General features: G+C 50.5%; 1 protein-coding gene across 2 annotated transcripts in view; it reads right to left on the bottom strand.

Annotated features, from left to right (window-relative positions):
* The window catches only part of slc15a5 (solute carrier family 15 member 5), a 43760-nt gene extending 39904 nt beyond the window's left edge, over window positions 1-3856 (bottom strand). For both annotated transcript variants that reach the window (XM_038812047.1, XM_038812046.1), the window contains exon 1: window positions 3381-3856. In XM_038812047.1, coding sequence (XP_038667975.1) covers window positions 3381-3753 — 373 coding nt within the window. In that variant the 5' untranslated portion in view covers window positions 3754-3856. The remainder of the gene's footprint in view (window positions 1-3380) is intronic.
* Window positions 3857-18253: the final 14397 nt, after the last annotated feature.

The raw sequence follows: 18253 nt of genomic DNA, 5'->3' as shown, positions 1-18253 counted from the left end.
CCGATCAGCTCAGCCTGTGAGCTGGGCATAATTTCTTACTCTGTGGGCTGGCTGCTTGACTGTTAAGCATTACCCTCTTTGCAAACAATCTCAATATTTCAGAAATGCTACTAATTTCCTTCTGCAATTTCTGATTCTCTTTGAACTGATTCCTATTCAGATCAAGTAGGATTCCTTAACAAACAGGAAACTCGGAAGAGGAGGGGACGGAAATGGAAATGTACATTTCCACTATTATTGCTATTGTAATATTTATATCGGAGCGGTTTCTTTTGAAGTAATCTTAAGGAATCTGGGGCGGCACAATGGTGCAGTGGTTAGCACTGCTGCCTCATGGCGTGAAGGACCCGGTTTCGATACCGGCCTCGGGTCACTGTCCGTATGGAGTTTGCACATTCCCCCCATGTCTGCATGGTTCTCACCCCCACAACTGAAAAGATGTTCCTGGTAGGTGAATTGGCTATGCTGAATTGTTCCTTAATTGGAGAAAAAAAATAATTGGCAACTCTAAATTTTTTTTTATAAGGAAACTGGAACAGATTAATGCAAAGTGATAATATTTTAACAACGCAAACTTTATTACCACCTAATGCCTGTGCACCTGATGGTATTGACAAAGAACAGCCAAGTTTAACCTTCCATTTTCCAATCCCACAGACACAGCAGTGAGCTGCACTTGATGGCAGCACAGTTTAGAGAGAGTGCTAACAACGCTGCAGGACTCATTCTCACTGTACACTCCTGTCAGGTATACCTCCCAGCTGAGAGGGCAGGGGCTGTGAATTATCATCCCTGCTTTCTCATAAAAGAAAACGACCCTTATAATGCTCTTCAAAAGTGCTAAGAGTGCAGCTTTTTCTCCAGCCACAGGTCCTACTGATGCAAGTTATGAGGCATCAGTGCTAACCACTGCACCACCGTGCCGCCCCAGATTCCTTAAGATTACTTCAAAAGAAACCGCTGCGATAAAAATATTACTGCCAACTGTGACTGTCATTGGAACTCAGCGATAGTGGAACTCTGTGCTTGGACTGATCATTTAAGAATGGGAACCTTAATAATCTTAATCATCTTTATTATTCTCACATGTAGGTTTACATCAACACTTCAATGAATTTACTGTGAAAATCCCCTAGTCGCCACATTCCGGCGCCTGTTCGGGTACACAGAGGGAGAATTCAGAATGTCCAATTCATCTAACAGCACGGCTTTCGGGACTTGTGGGAAGAAACTGGAGCATCCGGAGGAAATCCACGCAGACACGGGGAGAATGTGCAGACTCCACACAGACACTGACCCAAGCGATAATCGAACCTGGGACCCTGGCACTGCGAGGCAGCAGTGCTAACCACTGTTCTACCGTGCCGCCCATATAATAAACTTTATTGTCACAAGTAGGCTTACTTTAACACTGCAATGAAGTTACTGTGAAAATCCCCCAGTCGCCACATTCCGGCGCCTGTTCGGGTACACAGAGGGAGAATTCAGAATGTCCAATTCACCTAACAGCATGTCTTTCAGGACTTGTGGAAGCAAACCGGAGCACCCGGAGTAAATCCACGCAGTCACGGGGAGAATGTGCAGACTCCACACAGACAGTGACCGAAGCTGGGAATCAAGCCTGGGACCCTGGCGCTGTGAAGCAGCAGTGCTAACCACTGTGCTACCGTCCTGTGCGGGAACCTTTACATGTTCTTAATATTACAAAGTCTTCAGGAGGCCCGTGAACTAACAAGCTTGTTTGAAATGTGGCTCTCACAAGATTGGGATTATATTGGGCCCCCACACGATTTGTCACAAACTGGCATCCTCCATCCCCAAAAGGATTAGAGCAGCAGATACCTGGGAACACCACCACCTGGAGGTCTCCCCTGCCCCCAACACAAGTCACTCACCATCCTGACTTGGAAATATATCGGGCGTTCCTTCACTGTTGCTGGGAAGGACAGCGCGGTAGCATAGTGGTTAGCATTATGGCTTCACAGCGTCAGGGTCTTAAGTTCGATTCCCAGCTTGGGTAATGTCTGTGCAGAGTCTGCACGTTCTCCCCATATCTGCGTGGGTTTCCTCCCACAAGTCCTGAAAGACGTGCTAATAAGTAATTTGGACATTCTGAATTCTCCCTCTGTGTACCTGAACAGGTGCCGGAATGTGGTACTAGGGGCTTTCACAGTACCTTCATCGCAGTGTTAATATAAGCCTACCTGTGACAATAAAGATTATTATTATTATTATTATTAAATCCCAGAACTCCCCACCCCCCCCCCCCCCCCATCCCCCAACAGCACTGTGGGGGTCTCTACACCATATGAACTGCAGTGATTCAAGAAGACACCTCACTGCCACCTTAACAAGGAACAACCCATGATTCTTCAACAAAAAACTGAAAATGCTGGACAATCTCAGCAGGTCTGACAGCGTCTGTGGAGAGAGAATGGAGCTGACGTTTCAAGTCTGGATGTCTCTTTGTCAGAGCTGACATTCTTGGCAGCAACACCCAGATCTCCGAAACAAATATTAAACAAAATGTTATTAATTATAGCTTTAAGCATATTGAAATGTCCTCTAAGCCCCTCGTGTTCAACCCTATAATTTCATGCTGCATGTGAGGTTGAAACAGGAAACGGTAGAGACTATGGGCTGGGTTCTCCGATCCGCGATGCCGATATCGTGTTCGGCGACGGGGGCAGAGAATTCCCGATGATAACAGAATGGGGGTGGAATATCCACGGCCTCAGTCCCACGATGCTCCATCCCCGATCGGCCGAGTTCCCGACGGCGTGGGACACGTGTGGCCTCATCCGTCGTGTACTCAGTCTAGCAGCAGCGACCTCAGTCCTGCGCCACCACAGTCGGGGGAGGGCCGATCCGCGGGCAGGGGGGGCATTACTCGGAGCTGGGGGCACTGTGGGGGGGGGGGGGCGGTCGGGGCATGTGAGCTGGCTGAAAGGGGGGGGGGGACTATTTTTGCGGGCCGGGTCTGCGGGCCCCGCGCGCAAGCGCGGCCACGGACCCAGCAATGTTCCGGGCCGTATCAGCAGCTAGAGCTGGAAGTCCCCCCTCTTCCTGGCTGTTAGTCCCCCCCCCCCCCACCACCCAACAGGGAATCGGTGGCCGTTTTGCGCTAGTTTTCTTGGCGCCAAAAAACACCTTTTTCACGTCAGCGTGAGGACTTAGTCTCCCAAACGGAGAATCCAGCCCTATTTATGCAAATGTGTACGCAGCAATAACTCATTGAAAAGTTCCCACACTCCTTCCCGTAACAGCCTCCCCGAACAGGTGCCAGATGTGGCGACTAGGGGCTTTTCACAGTAACTTCATTTGAAGCCTACTTGTGACAATAAGCGATTTTCATTTCATTTCATTTCAATCACTCATACCTATGAAGTGAAGGAGTGCACAGATATAAACCACTTTGGTTCTCCCCATGCAAGACTCTGCAAGCCATCCCACCAACACTGGAGTCAAGGTGCTAGCTCCAACAAAGCACAGGTTGACGACGGCAGCCTGGTAGTTCTCGTAGCCCAGTTTCAGCGTGCAGAACAGAATCATGTTGCACACAATCCCAAAGTAAGTAAAGCGTTCGCACAGCTCCACCGACAACAGGCAGATGACAATCTGCATTTTCTTTCGAGAATGCCGTGCCCCTCCTGCACTGTGCTCCGGGTGAAAGCCTCTCGGTTTCCTTCCCTCTCGCTTAGGAGGATGAGGACTGCCTGTTTCTTGGAGATTTTTCAAACCCAGCACTGCCATTGCGGACTTGCCTCGGCGACAGGCGGACCGAGGGGCCTGTGCAGGAGATGTGTGCAGCTTTCATTATCCAATTAAACAGAATGCTCACTCCCGAATTCCACATGCAAGTACGACTATTTCACAACTTTTTTTTAAATTATCGCACCTTGATGTTCTTGCGTCGATAACCACAAGACAGTCTCAATATTTGAGTTTGAAGAGCTCAGATCTTCACTGCACATTAACTAATTAGACCAAGGGTCTGATAAAGGACAAGAGCTGAGATATTCACCTGGCTGGTTTCTTTAATGTGACCGACTGACTGTGATGTGAATATTCATAAGTGGGGGGGGGGGGGGGGGGAGTTTCCAATGTTTGTAAGCTATTTTTGTTTACACTTCAAACAATCTGCTTGTTTATCCATGCCCATGCTTTGCTATTGCTGCATAAAGATCAGGGCAGCACAAAACCTAATCAATAATTCAATAACATCAGCATTACAATTGCTATATTTGGTTAATGTAGATGTTTTTATTTTGTTAGTCTGAAAACTGAAAGTGAGCAGGTGCTTGGAAAGAGCGTAACGTTTCCCCGAGGGACAATTAAAAGAGTTTTACAGCACCAAAGGAGGCCCTTCGGCCCATGGTGTCTGTGCCAGCCCGGCTCTTTCTACCAACCAAAGCCCCCCCCCCCCCCCCCAAAGCAACTAAAATCCATTTAAGCGGTATGTGTGTTGGTGAGATGATCATTATAGCGGTGCTTTGGGTCAGACTGGAAGAGGTTTAAGCGATTGTCACAGAATTGATCAGGGGGCAGCAGATGAAGGCCATTCGGCTCTCCAAACGGGGCATGGTGATTTAATGTGACTGCTCTGAAAAATATTACCCTTGCATTAACGACCAGAAGCCAATGATTCGAGTCCCTCGGGTAAATATAGTGTCACTCTAACCGCTGATTGCCACATTAGGATGTGGAGTTCACATTGTTTTGCAGAGTGTGCGTGTGTCTGTGTCTTTGGTTAACCGCACGTGTCAGCCCAGCAGACCATCCCCTGGAAAGTCGCACAAGGCGTTGCTCACGTACAGACACACAACTGTCAAATTCCGGACTTGGAGGACATTATTTAGTGGAATGGAGCCAGCCCCACTCCTGCCTCTCCAGACTAACCCCAACGAAAACCGTTTAGCTGTTAGCTGCTAACCCCCCCCCCCCCCCCCCCCCAAGTCAAACCTGTGAAATTCCCCACACCTTAAAGTGCAGCGCCCCAAATGCCAGTTATCGTTTAAAACTACTGTATTCCGTGCTGAACGGTAGCTCAATTTTAAAGGGCAGCACGGTAGTATTGTGGATAGCACAATTGCTTCACAGCTCCAGGGTCCCAGGTTCGATTCCGGCTTGGGCCACTGACTGCGAAGTCTGCACATCCTCCCTGTGGGTTTCCTCCCACAGTCCAAAGATGTGCAGGTTAGGTGGATTGGCCATGATAAATTGCCCTTAGTGTCCAAAATTCCCCTTAGTGTTGGGTTGAGTTATGGGGATAGGGTGGAGGTGTTGACCTTGGGTACGGTGCTCTTTCCAGGAGTTGGTGCAGGCTCGATGGGCCGAATGGCCTCCTTCTGCACTGTAAATTCTATGAAATAAATCTGAGCGAGGTCTCATCGAGACTTGGCGAATCCAGAACAAAAACGAGTCACCCAAAGAATTGCTTCTTGTGTTTCTGATAAATTAAAACTGGTTAGTTGCAGTGAAGTTTTTCACAGTGACTTCATTGCAGTGTCAATGTAAGCCTACTTGTGACACTAATGCAGATTATTATTAGGTGTAGGTCTGCATTCTTGGAGGTAAAGGTGTTGGGCATTTACCTGCAGTGCCACCTCCCTCCATGTGGTATGGGTGGCATTTCTGTTCGATATCCTGCCAGTGCCCTGGGCGTTAGCTCAGTTGACTGGATGGTTGGTTTGTGATGTGTAGTGCTGCCAACAGTGTGGGTTCAATTCCTATATCAGCCCTGCCTTCTCTACTTTGTCTCTCACCTGAGGTGTGGTGACCCTCAGGCTAAATCACTAGACATCAGCCCTCTCTTCCCCTCAATGGGGAGAGCAGCCTAGGGTCCTCTGGGACTTTCACTTTCTCTTCTGTTCTACCTCATTGAGGGGACATTGCAGGTCGGAATCTGGCCTAATTCCTTCACATGGCTATATGCCGGCCATTCCTGGAACAATACTCATAATTCATAGAATTTACAGTGCAGAAGGAGGCCATTTGGCCCATCGAGTCTGCACCAGCTCTTGTAAAGAGCACCCTACCCAATGTCAACACCTCCACCCTATCTCCCCATAACCCAGTAACCCCACCCAACACTAATGGCAATTTTGGACACTAAGGGCAATTTATCATGGCCAATCCACCTAACTTTCACATCTTTGTGACTGTGGGAGGAAACCGGAGCACCTGGAGGAAACCCACGCACACACGGGGAGGATGTGCAGACTCCGCACAGACAGTGACCCAAGCCGGAATGGAACCTGGGACCCTGGAGCTGTGAAGCGATTGTGCTATCCCCAATGTTACCGTGCTGTCTCAATAATGAGACAGCTCGCTGACAGTAAACTCACTAATCCTAATATAATATCCCAAACCAACCTTCATCTTCAACTCCAACACAACGTTCTTATTTATAAGAGAGGAAAGGAAGGTGGGATTTATGGTGCAGGAGTAACCCATTTGATCCTTTGAGCCTGCTCCACTATTCAATAAGATCAATACTGATCTGGTTGCGATCTCAACTTCATTTTGACATCTGCCACCCCTTCACCCCTCCCTCCACCCCATAACACTTGTCTATCAAAAATCTGTCTGACTCTGATTCATTTCTACATCCCAGCCTCCACTGCTTTCTCGGGATGAGAGTCGTACAGGCCAACTAAAGTACCTTTGAGTGAAAAATATCCTCCCCATCGCCATGTTAAACAGTGGACCTCTTATTCTTAAACTGGTTCCAGTCTCTGCCACAAGTGAGACCAGGAAAGGGAGGGATAAAGGCAACCTGGGAGAGAGGGAGATTTGGGGACAGTGAGGAAAGGGTGACGATCGGGAAAGAGAGCAATTGGGATAGGGATGGGGGGTGAGCTGTCGGATGAGGTCAGAAACAGAAGGGAAAAGTGTAGCAGTGAGGAGCACTGGCCCATGGATTCATTCTGGAATCATTTGTGTGTGTGTGTGTGTGTGTGTAGTATGCCTGTGGGAGGGGATGGTATTTAATGGAGGTGACATGAGTCTAGCCCACCAGCTGGAGAACCACCTCTTTTAGAAAAGGCCCACTGAATTAAGTACCCCACTTAACTAGAGAGTGGCAGGCCTTCGCCAGTATTAAGGACCCTCAGGGGAAGATGTCCCGCTCATTGGGAATTGCCAGCTAATCGAGTTCTATTGAACAGCTGCGCCACCAAAGAGCCAGCGGTTGCTTCTGGTCCTACACCCACCTTAGGCTCAGGATTGTTGCTGGACCCAAGACCACAGATGAGTGATGGTCTTGAAAGGAGGTCGCTGCGGGGTGAGGGATTGTGGGATAAGGGGAAGGGTCAGTGGCAAGGGCAGGAGGAAACCGGGAACTAGAACAGATTACAGAATGTGGGATAGAAAAGACCATTCAGTGAATCAATCAAACAGCGTTTTATTTGACACCTTGACAGCTTTGTTTTCAAAATGAAATCACCATTTAATTTGATGTTCATTATTTAAAACCTCAGTTTAAAAAAAACCTCAATTGACACATAACTTCTTGGTTCCCCAGCATTGCATTTAGGGGGTACCCCAATGGTGCGCTGGGGAATCCCTCTAGGAAGTTCCCACGCAAGGGTTTACCCAGCAATTGCCCAGAAGAGCTAACTTCCCCTGGACAATTGTGCTGGGCAAGGAAGCATCTGATAGAAGTAATTTAAATCATTAACTTTGGATGGTTTTGCTAGTTTTACCCTGATTGAAGAATCACTTCTAACTCCAGAGTAACTATTAAAAAAAAAACAGACCCAGCCTCACATGGGACACAACCACACACATGACCTCGCAGGGGACCCACCACAACATCTCCACCCGCGACCTGATCCGAACCCCCCCCCCCCCCCACCCAAAACCTGATCCCTCCCCCCCCCCCCCCCCCCCACCCAAAACCTGATCCCTCCTCCTCCTGGCCAGATCTGACCCACCCCCACCTCCAAGTGCGACCCGTTCCAAACCCCCCCTTCCTCCGGGTCTTAGACACCGTAACCGGATTGTTCACCCTCCCAGACTGACTCCCCCAGGTCTGACTCTCCTCTCCACCCCCTCAGTACTGACCCAGCCCCTCCAGTCTGATGCAGTGCCTCCAGGACCAATCTGACTAACCCTCCCAGTTTGACCCTTCCTCCAGGTGCGACCCGGTCCGACATCTACCCCTTTCTGGACTGACTCCATCTCCAAGATGACACTCCCTACCCCCCATCCCGAACTGAACCCCCCCCTTCTGGTCCAACCTCCCTGTCCAGTTGCGGCCAGGTCCGACCATCCCCCCTCCTGGACTAACCCCTCCCCTCTGCCCCGGAACCCCTTCCCACCATTAGCTCCCAACCCAACCACCCTACCCAAGCCCCCAGACTCACCCAAACATGTCCTCCCCTTACAATCCTTCCCCCCTCCCCTCAGGTCGAACCTAACCATCCCCCCTCTGGTGCGACCTGACCCGGCCCAAACTGACCAGAGAACCCTCGCCACCTCTCTGGTCTGAGCTGACCACCACCCCCTTTCCGGTCTGATCCGTCTCCCCCAATCCCACTCTGGTCTGACCTCACTCACCTCCCCCTCTAATGTGACATGCCACCCTACACCCTGTTCTGATCTGTCCCCCACCCACCCGTACCTTTTACTTGTCCTTTTAAATGCCTCTTTTATGGCAGATAGTGTTGTAAAAAGGGGGCGTTTCTTACCGCTCTGCACCCTAGTTACTCCACGCTGATACAGCCGGGGGTGCACTTTGCTGCTCCTGTCTCATCCAGCCTGGGTGAGGAAGTTTGGGGGAGGCAGGGGCTTCAGAATCCCAGCTCAGATAAGTCTGGTGAGAGAGGCAATCTGCTGGAGATTTCTACTCTGAGGAAGGTACATGTAAATAACCTTTTGGCGGAAGTCCTGAAAGTTTGTGTGAGATTTTTAAATGGGTGCGCACTTTGGACCAGCTCTGTACTATTAGGAATTAAGAAATTGGCTTATGATGACCATCTTCTTACTGGAAAATAGTATCAGAGAGCGATACAGCACACAACGAGGTCATTTGACCCATCGTACCTATGCTGAGTCCTTGAAGGAATCTTGTCCAATGAATCTCGACAGCCTTGTAAATGTTTTCCCTTTCAGTATTTAACCAATTCTCTTTTAAAGCAGCTGTTGAATTTGCTTCCACTGTCCTCGCAGGGATTCCAGATTACAACAATTCACTCTGTTTTTAAAAAAAAGTTTCCTCATGTCATCTCTGGTTCTTTTGCCAATCACTTTAAATCACGGGTGGCTGACCTATCTGCCACAGTGAACAGTTTCTTCTTATTTTCTCTACCTAAACCATTCATGATTTTGAAGACTTTATCGAATCTCCTTTTCACTGGCTCTGTTCTGAGGAGAACAGGCCCAGGATCTGCACTCTCTCTATAGGACTGAAGTTCTTCAGGGAAATGGTGCTGTAGTAGTAATCATAGAATGTACAGTGCAGAAGGAAGCCATTCGGCCCATCGAGTCTGCACCGGCTCCTGGAAAGAGCACCCTCCCCAAGGTTAACACCTCCACCCTATCCCCATAACCCAGTAACCCCACCCAACACTAAGGGCAATTTTGGACACTAAGGGCAATTTATCATGTCCAATCCACCTAACTTGCACATCTTTGGACTGTGGGAGGAAACCGGAGCACCCGGAGGAAACCCACGCACACACGGGGAGGATGTGCAGACTCTGCACAGACAGTGACCCAAGCCGGAATCGAATCTGGGACCCTGGAGCTGTGAAGCGATTGTGCTATCCACAATGCTACCGTGCTGCCCAACCATAATGACAGCAGGTTAGTTATCAAGAGGCCCGGACTAATTCTCTGGGGACTGTGGGATTCAAATCCCACTGCAGCAGCTAGAAGAATTTGAATATAATAATTATTTTTTTAAAAATCTGGATCTATGTAATGGTGAACCTTGAGAATGTAATTTTCTTTGTCATTAAAAACCACCTGATTCACTAATGTCCTTTCGGGAAGGGAATACTCCATCCTTACCGGGTCTGACATGTGACTCCAGACCCACGGTAATGGAGTTCACTGCCCTCTGAAATAGCAGGGCAAGCCACTCAGTTCAAGGGCGACACCCACTTTCGACGAAAGAATAAATAATGTTTAAAAAGCTCTCTTTTCTGCAGCCTCTCCAACGCATTGATCCTAGTTGAAGTGTAGTGCTCAGAATTGAACGTAATACTTTGGCTAATAACTAACCAGTGTATTTAAAAGGGTTTAGTGTAACCTACTTGCATTTATACATTCTCTGTTAGTAAAGCCAATGATCCCTTGTGCTTTAGAAAGCAGCCTTTTCCATTTGTTTTGACATCTCCAAATATTTCTGCAAACATTCACTCCCTCCCCCACCGCCACACAGTAGCAGCAGTGTGTACCATCTACAAGATGCGCTGCAGGAACTCACCAAGTAGCACCTTCCAAACCCACCACCACTACCATTTGAAGAACAAGGGCAGCAGGAAAATGGGAACACCATCACCTGGCAGTTCCGCTCCAAGTCACTCACCATCCGACTTGGAAATGTATCGGCAGTTCCTGTTGCTGGGTCAAAATCCTGGAATCCCTCCCTGATGGCACAGTGGGTGTACCTACACCAATGGTTCAAGAAGGCAGCTCATCACCACCTCCTCAAGGTCAATTACGGATGGGCAATAAATGCTGGCCTAGCCAGCGAAGCCCACGTCCTAAAGAACAAAGAAAAGTACAACACAGGAACAGGCCCTTCGGCCTGCCAAGCCCGTGGCGACCATGCTGCCCGACTAAACTAAAATCTTCTACACTTCCTGGGTCCGTATCCCTCCATTCCCATCCTATTCATGTATTTGTCAAGATGCCCCTTAAACGTCACTATTGTCCCTGCTTCCACCACCTCCTCTGGCAGAGAGTTCCAGGCACCCACTACCCTCTGTGTAAAAAACTTGCCTCGTACATCTCCTCTAACCTTGCCCCTCGCACCTTAAACCTCTGCCCCCTAGTAATTGACCTCTCTACCGTGGGGAAAAGCCTCTGACTATCCACTCTGTCTATGCCCCTCATAATTTTGTAGACCTCTATCAGGTCGCCCCTCAACCTCCGTCGTTCCAGTGAGAACAAACCAAGTTTATTCAACCACTCCTCATAGCTAAAGCCCTCCATACCAGGCAACATCCTGGTAAATCTCTTCTGTACTCTCTCTAAATCCTCCTCATCCTTCTGGTAGTGTGGCGACCAGAATTGAACACTATACTCCAAGTGTGGCCTAACTAAAGTTCTATACAGCTGCAACATGACTTGCCAATTCTTATACTCAATGCCTCGGCCAATGAAGGCAAGCATGCCATATGCCTTCTTGACTACCTTCTCTACCTGTGTTGCCCCTTTCAGTGTCCTGTGGACCTGTACTCCTAGATCTCTCTGACTTTCAATACTCTTGAGGGTTCTACCATTCACTGCATATTCCCTACCTGCATTAGACCTTCCAAAATGCATTACCTCACATTTGTCCGGATTAAACTCCATCTGCCATCTCTCCGCCCAAGTCTCCAAACAATCTAAATCCTGCTGTATCCTCTGACAGTCTTCATCGCTATCCACAATTCCACCAACCTTTGTGTCGTCTGCAAACTTACTAATCAGACCAGTTACATTTTCCTCCAGATCATTTATATATACTACGAACAGCAAAGGTCGCAGCAGTGATACATGCGGAACAATGACTGAACAGGTAGACGAGGGTAGAGCAGTTGATGTGGTGTATATGGATTTCAGTAAAGCGTTTGATAAGGTTCCCCACGGTCGTCTATTGCAGAAAATACGGAGGCTGGGGATTGAGGGTGATTTAGAGATGTGGATCAGAAATTGGCTAGTTGAAAGAAGACAGAGAGTGGTAGTTGATGGGAAATGTTCAGAATGGAGTTCAGCTACGAGTGGCGTACCACAAGGATCTGTTCTGGGGCCGTTGCTGTTTGTCATTTTTATAAATGACCTAGAGGAGGGCGCAGAAGGATGGGTGAGTAAATTTGCAGACGACACTAAAGTCGGTGGAGTTGTAGACAGTGCGGAAGGATGTTGCAGGTTACAGAGGGACATAGATAAGCTGCAGAGCTGGGCTGAGAGGTGGCAAATGGAGTTTAATGTGGAGAAGTGTGAGGTGATTCACTTTGGAAAGAATAACAGAAATGCGGAATATTTGGCTAATGGTAAAATTCTTGGTAGTGTGGATGAGCAGAGGGATCTCGGTGTCCATGTACATAGATCCCTGAAAGTTGCCACCCAGGTTGATAGGGTTGTGAAGAAGGCCTATGGTGTGTTGGCCTTTATTGGTAGAGGGATTGAGTTCCGGAGCCATGAGGTCATGTTGCAGTTGTACAAAACTCTAGTACGGCCGCATTTGGAGTATTGCGTACAGTTCTGGTCGCCTCATTATAGGAAGGACGTGGAAGCTTTGGAACGGGTGCAGAGGAGATTTACCAGGATGTTGCCTGGTATGGAGGGAAAATCTTATGAGGAAAGGCTGATGGACTTGAGGTTGTTTTCGTTAGAGAGAAGAAGGTTAAGAGGTGACTTAATAGAGGCATACAAAATGATCAGAGGGTTAGATAGGGTGGACAGCGAGAGCCTTCTCCCGCGGATGGAGGTGGCTAGCACGTGGGGACATAGCCTTAAATTGAGGGGTAATAGATATAGGACAGAGGTCAGAGGTGGGTTTTTTACGCAGAGAGTGGTGAGGCCGTGGAATGCCCTATCTGCAACAGTAGTGAACACGCCAACATTGAGGGCATTAAAAAATTTATTGGATAAGCATATGGATGATAAGGGCATAGTGTAGGTTAGAAGGCCTTTAGATTTTTTCCATGTCGGTGCAACATCGAGGGCCGAAGGGCCTGTACTGCGCTGTATCGAAGAAAAAAAAACGAAAAAAAAAACACGACTAGTCACCGCCCTCCAATTAAAAAAGCACCCTTCCATTGCTACTCTCTGCCTTCTACGACCTAGCCAGTTCTGTGTCCACCTTGCCAGCTCACCCCTGATCCTGTGTGACTTCACCTTTTGTACCAGTCTACCATGAGGGACCTTGTCAAAAGCCTTCCTGAAGTCCATATAGACAACATCCATTGCCCTACCTACATCAATCATCTTGGTGACCTCTTCGAAAAACTCTATCAAGTTAGTGATAGTTAGTGCAAAAATGAATGAATTAAAAAAATATTTATGTACATGGAGATCCAGGTCTTCCTCTTCCTGCACCCCCTTCCAAATTGTACCATTAAGTTCAGATTGCCTCTCTTTTCCCTCCGACCAAAATTCATTATTTCACACGTCTGTGCATTACATATCATCTACCCATTTAACACGTCTTTAATTAAAATATTTGAGCTCAATTTCACTGTAGAGCAGACCATTAACCCCTAATTGAAAAGCTCTGAATAATATGCATTTAAAGAGGCAGTGTCAAGAAAAATGAAGGAATTCTTGCAGTCAAGTAATAATCAGATCTCATAAGGATAAAGTTCACACATGGTAATTATGGTGACCATGCACACATCCACTTGAGGGAGTCATGTTCAACATTTTTGTCATGTACAATAGTAATGGTAAAATGCTGTAAAATGTGCAATTTGAATATGAAAAATTTTGTCAATTCTTTTCCCTAAATTCTCAAACAAATCTACTACTTAATGTAATAATTGTTCAAAGTAGATTTGCATTTGGGTCTTTAAGTGAATTGAAAATTGTGAAGAATGTGAAACCGTCTTGCTGCAGAATCAAGTATTTTGTTCTACTTGTCTAACGGCTGTTTGATTGAAGTAGCAAGAAAAACTTCAACTCTTGTTTTGCTTTGCTCTCCTCACCTTGCTGAAGGTGCTGACCCCACACTTGCTATACTTGAACCATCACTATTCCATGCACTGGAATTCCTTCCATAAACCTCTTCGTCTCACTACCTGTCTCTCAATTCCACAATTGGTGCAGGTTGTAGAATAAGGATGGAACAATCGGTTGGGACACTTCATTATTTTAAAAATTCATTTGTGGGTGTGGGTTGCTGCTGTTGTCGGCCTATTTCCCTACCGTTCTGCCAGGAAGGGCTGCCACCGCCTGAAAAACCCTTGTACTGATCCCCTCAGGGCAAATTTCACCTTCTCCAATTTGATGAACCCTGCCATATCATTGATCCAGGCCTCCACGCTTGGGGGCCTCGCATCCTTCCATTGGAGCAAGATCCTCCGCCGGGCTACTAGGGATGCAAAGGCCAGAAAACCGGCCTCTTTCGCCTCCTGCACTCCCGGCTCCACTGCAACCCCAAAAATTGCGAGTCCCCAGCCTGGCTTGACCCTGGATCCCACCACCCTCGACACCCTCCTTGCTACCTCCTTCCAAAACTCCCCCAGCGCTGGGCACGCCCAAAACATATGGCCGTGGTTCGCTGGGCTCCCCGAGCACCTAGCACACCTGTCCTCGCCCCCAAAAAACCTACTTATCCTCGTCCCAGTCATGTGGGCCCTATGCAGCACCTTGAACTGTAGGAGGCTAAGCCTCCCACAGGAAGAGGAGGAATTCACTCTCTCCAGGGCATCTGCCCACGTCCCCTCCTCGATCTCCTCACCCAGCTCCTCTTCCCATTTACCCTTCAGTTCCTCCACCGAGGCCTCGTCTACCTCCTGCATTACCCGGTATATGTCCGAAATCCTCCCTCCTCCAACCCACCCCCCTGAGAGCAACCGATCCCGCACGCCTTGTGGGGCAGCAGGGGGAACCCCTCCCCCTGCTGCCTGGCAAACGCCCTCACCTGCATGTACCTAAATATGTTCCCCGGGGGGAGCCCAAACTTCCCCTCTAACTCCCCCAAGCTCGCGAACCTCCCTTCCACAAACAGGTTCCTCAACCTCCTAACCCCTGCCCTGTGCCAGCCCAGAAATCCGCCATCAATGCTCCCTGGGACAAACCGATGGTTCCCCCGTATCGGGGCCTCCATCGAGACCCCCACTTCTCCCCTGTGCCGTCTCCATTGCCCCCAAATTTGAGGGTAGCCGTCACCACCGGGCTCGTGGTATACCTCGTTGGAGGGAGCAGCAACGGCGCCGTTACCAGCGCCTCCAGGCTCGTGCCCACACAAGACGCCGCCTCCATCCTCTTCCATGCTGCCTCTTCCTCGTCCATTACCCACTTACGCACCATCGCTGCGTTGGCAGCCCAATAGTACCCACAGAGGTTGGGCAACGCCAGCCCCTCCTATCCCTGCCTCGTTCCAGGAACACTCTTCTCGCCCTCGGAGTCCCATGCGCCCACACAAATCCCGTGATACTCCTGTTGACCCTCCTAAAAAAGGCCTTCGGGATAAGGATGGGAAGGCACTGGAACAGGAACAAAAATCTCGGGAGCACCGTCATCTTAACGGACTGCACCCTCCCCACCAGTGACAGCGGTAACATATCCCACCTCTTAAACTCCTCCTCCATCTGCTCCACCAACCTTGTGAGGTTGAGCTTGTGCAGGGCCCCCCAGCTCCCCGCCACCTGGACCCCTAAGTACCTGAAGCTCTTCCCTGCCTGCTTCAATGGGATGCACCACAAACACCTCCCTCTTGCCCAGGTTCAACTTATACCCCGAGAAACCCCCGAATTCACTAAGAATCCTCATCACCTCCGGCATCCCCCCCACCGGGTCCGCCACATACAGCAACAGGTCATCCGTATACAGCAACACTCGATGCTCCTCCCCACCCCGCACCAGGTCCCTCCAGTTCCCTGACTCCCTCAGTGCCATGGCCAGGGGCTCAATTGCCAACGCGAAGAGCAAGGGGGACAGGGGGCACCCCTGTCTCGTCCCCTGGTACAGCCGAAAGTACTCCGACCTCCTCCTATTTGTGGCTACACTCGCCATCGGGGCCTCGTAGAGCAGCCTCACCCACCGGATGAACCCCTCCCCAAACCCAAATCTCTCCAACTCCTCCCACAAATACTCCCACTCAACCCTATCAAAGGCCTTCTCCGCATCTAATGGCACCACTATCTCCGCCTCCCCTTGCACAGCCGGCATCATAATAACGTTGAGGAGCCTTCGTACGTTTGTATTCAACTGCCTTCCCTTCACAAACCCCGTCTGGTCCTCATGAATGACTCCGGGCACGCAATCCTCTATTCTAGTGGCCAAGATCTTTGCCAACAGCTTAGCATCGGCGTTTAGCAGTGAAATCGGCCTATATGATCCGCACTGCAGAGGGTCCTTGTCCCGCTTCAGGATCAAGGAAATCAGTGCCCGTGACATAGTTGGGGGCAATGCCCCCCCCCTCCCGCCCCCCCCCCCCCCCCCCCCCCCCGCCTCGTTAAAGGTCCGGACCAACAGGGGCCCCAACAGGTCCAAATACAAATTCCGCTGGAAACCCGTCCAGCCCCGGCGCCTTCCCCGACTGCATACTCCCTATCCCTTTGACCACCTCCTCCAGCTCGATCGGTGCCCCCAGTCCCTCCACCTGCTCCTCCTCCACCCTTGGGAATTGCAGCTTGTCCAAGAAGCGTCCCATTCCTCCCCCCTCCACCGGGGGCTCCGACCCGTACGGTTCCCCATAGAAGTCACTGAAGACCCCATTAACATCTACCCCCCTCCGCACCACCTTCCCAGCTCTATCCATCACTCCACCAATCTCCCTGGCCGCATCTCCCTTCCGGAGCTGGTGTGCCAGCATCCTGCTTGCCTTCTCCCCGTATTCATACACCGCCCCCTGTGCTTTCCTCCACTGAGCTTCCGCTTTTCTGGTAGTCAATAGGTCGAATCTGGCCTGAAGGCTACGCCTCTCCCCCAGCAATCCCTCCTCTGGGGCCTCCGCATATCTCCTATCCACTCACACCATCTCCCCTATCAGTCTTTCCCTCTCCCTCTGCTCCCCTCTCTCCCTATGGGTTCGGATGGAGATCAATTCCCCCCTCATCACCGCCTTCAATGCCTCCCAGACCGTCCCCACTCGGACCGCCCTGTTATCATTGGCCTCAAGGTACCTCTCGATACACCCCCGGACCCTCCCGGCCACTTCCTCATCTGCCAGCAGCCCCACCTCCATGCACCAGAGCGGACGTTGGTCCCTCTCTTCCCCCAGCCCGAGGTCCATCCAGTGCGGGGCATGATCTGAAATGGCAATGGCGGAGTTTTCCACATCCTCCACCCTCGACACAAACCCCCTGCTCAGGACAAAAAAATCAATCCTCGAGTAGGCCTTATGTACGTGGGAGAAAAACGAGTATTCCCTGGCCGTTGGCCTCGCAAACCTCCAGGGATCCACCCCCCCCCCATCTGGTCCATGAATCCCCTCAGCACCTTAGCCGCCGCCGGCCTCCTACCCGTCCGGGACTTGGATCGATCCAATGGGGGATCCAGTACTGTGTTGAAGTCCCCCCCCATGATCAGGCCCCCCATCTCCAGGTCCGAAATGCGTCCCAACATACGTCGCATAAACCCCGCATCGTCCCAATTTGGGGCATAAACATTCACCAACACCACCCGCTCCCCCTGCAGCTTGCCACTCACCATCACATATCTCCCGCCACTGTCAGCCACCACATTTAACGCCTCAAACGACACCTTCTTCCCCACCAGGATCGCCACTCCCCTACTCTTCTCATCCAGCCCTGAGTGAAATACTTGGCCCACCCATCCCTTCCTCAGCCGAACCTGGTCCACCACTCTCAGGTGTGTCTCCTGGAGCATGGCCACATCCGCCTTCAGCCCCTTCAGGTGCGCAAATACCCAGGCCCGTTTGACCGGCCCATTCAGCCCCCTCACATTCCAGGTTATCAGCCGGATCAGAGGGCTCCCTGCCCCCCTCCCCTGCCGATTAGCCATACCCCATCCCTTGCCCACACCCGGCCAGCGTACCCCGCTCTGCCAGTTTCCCACGGCGGCAACTCCCCCCTCCAGCACCCCCTGCGTCCTCCAGCTCCTTCCTGACCGTTTCAGCAGCAACCCGGTACCCCCCCCCCCCCCAGGCTAGGACCCCTCATAGCCGCGCCCCTCCCTCCATAACACTCCCGTGAGCCAGCTAACGTCTGCTGACCCCGGCGACTCCCGCCCTCCCTCGTCTCCTCCCCACGTGGGACTGCCCCATCTCCATTGTGCCCGTCAACGGGTCCTCCTCCCCCCCCCCCTGCTCTTGCGCGGGAAAAGAAAACAGCCAGCAACGACCCGCGCTTCTCAGCCCCAGCCCCGCCCCCACCATCTCCCAGCGCGGGAAACCCGCAGAAAGCCCGCG

This window comes from Scyliorhinus canicula, chromosome 11, assembly GCF_902713615.1.
Source record: "Scyliorhinus canicula chromosome 11, sScyCan1.1, whole genome shotgun sequence".
Classification (NCBI taxonomy): domain Eukaryota; kingdom Metazoa; phylum Chordata; class Chondrichthyes; order Carcharhiniformes; family Scyliorhinidae; genus Scyliorhinus; species Scyliorhinus canicula.
Note: the sequence above shows the minus strand (reverse complement) of the source record. Positions and strands in the feature narration are given on the sequence as shown.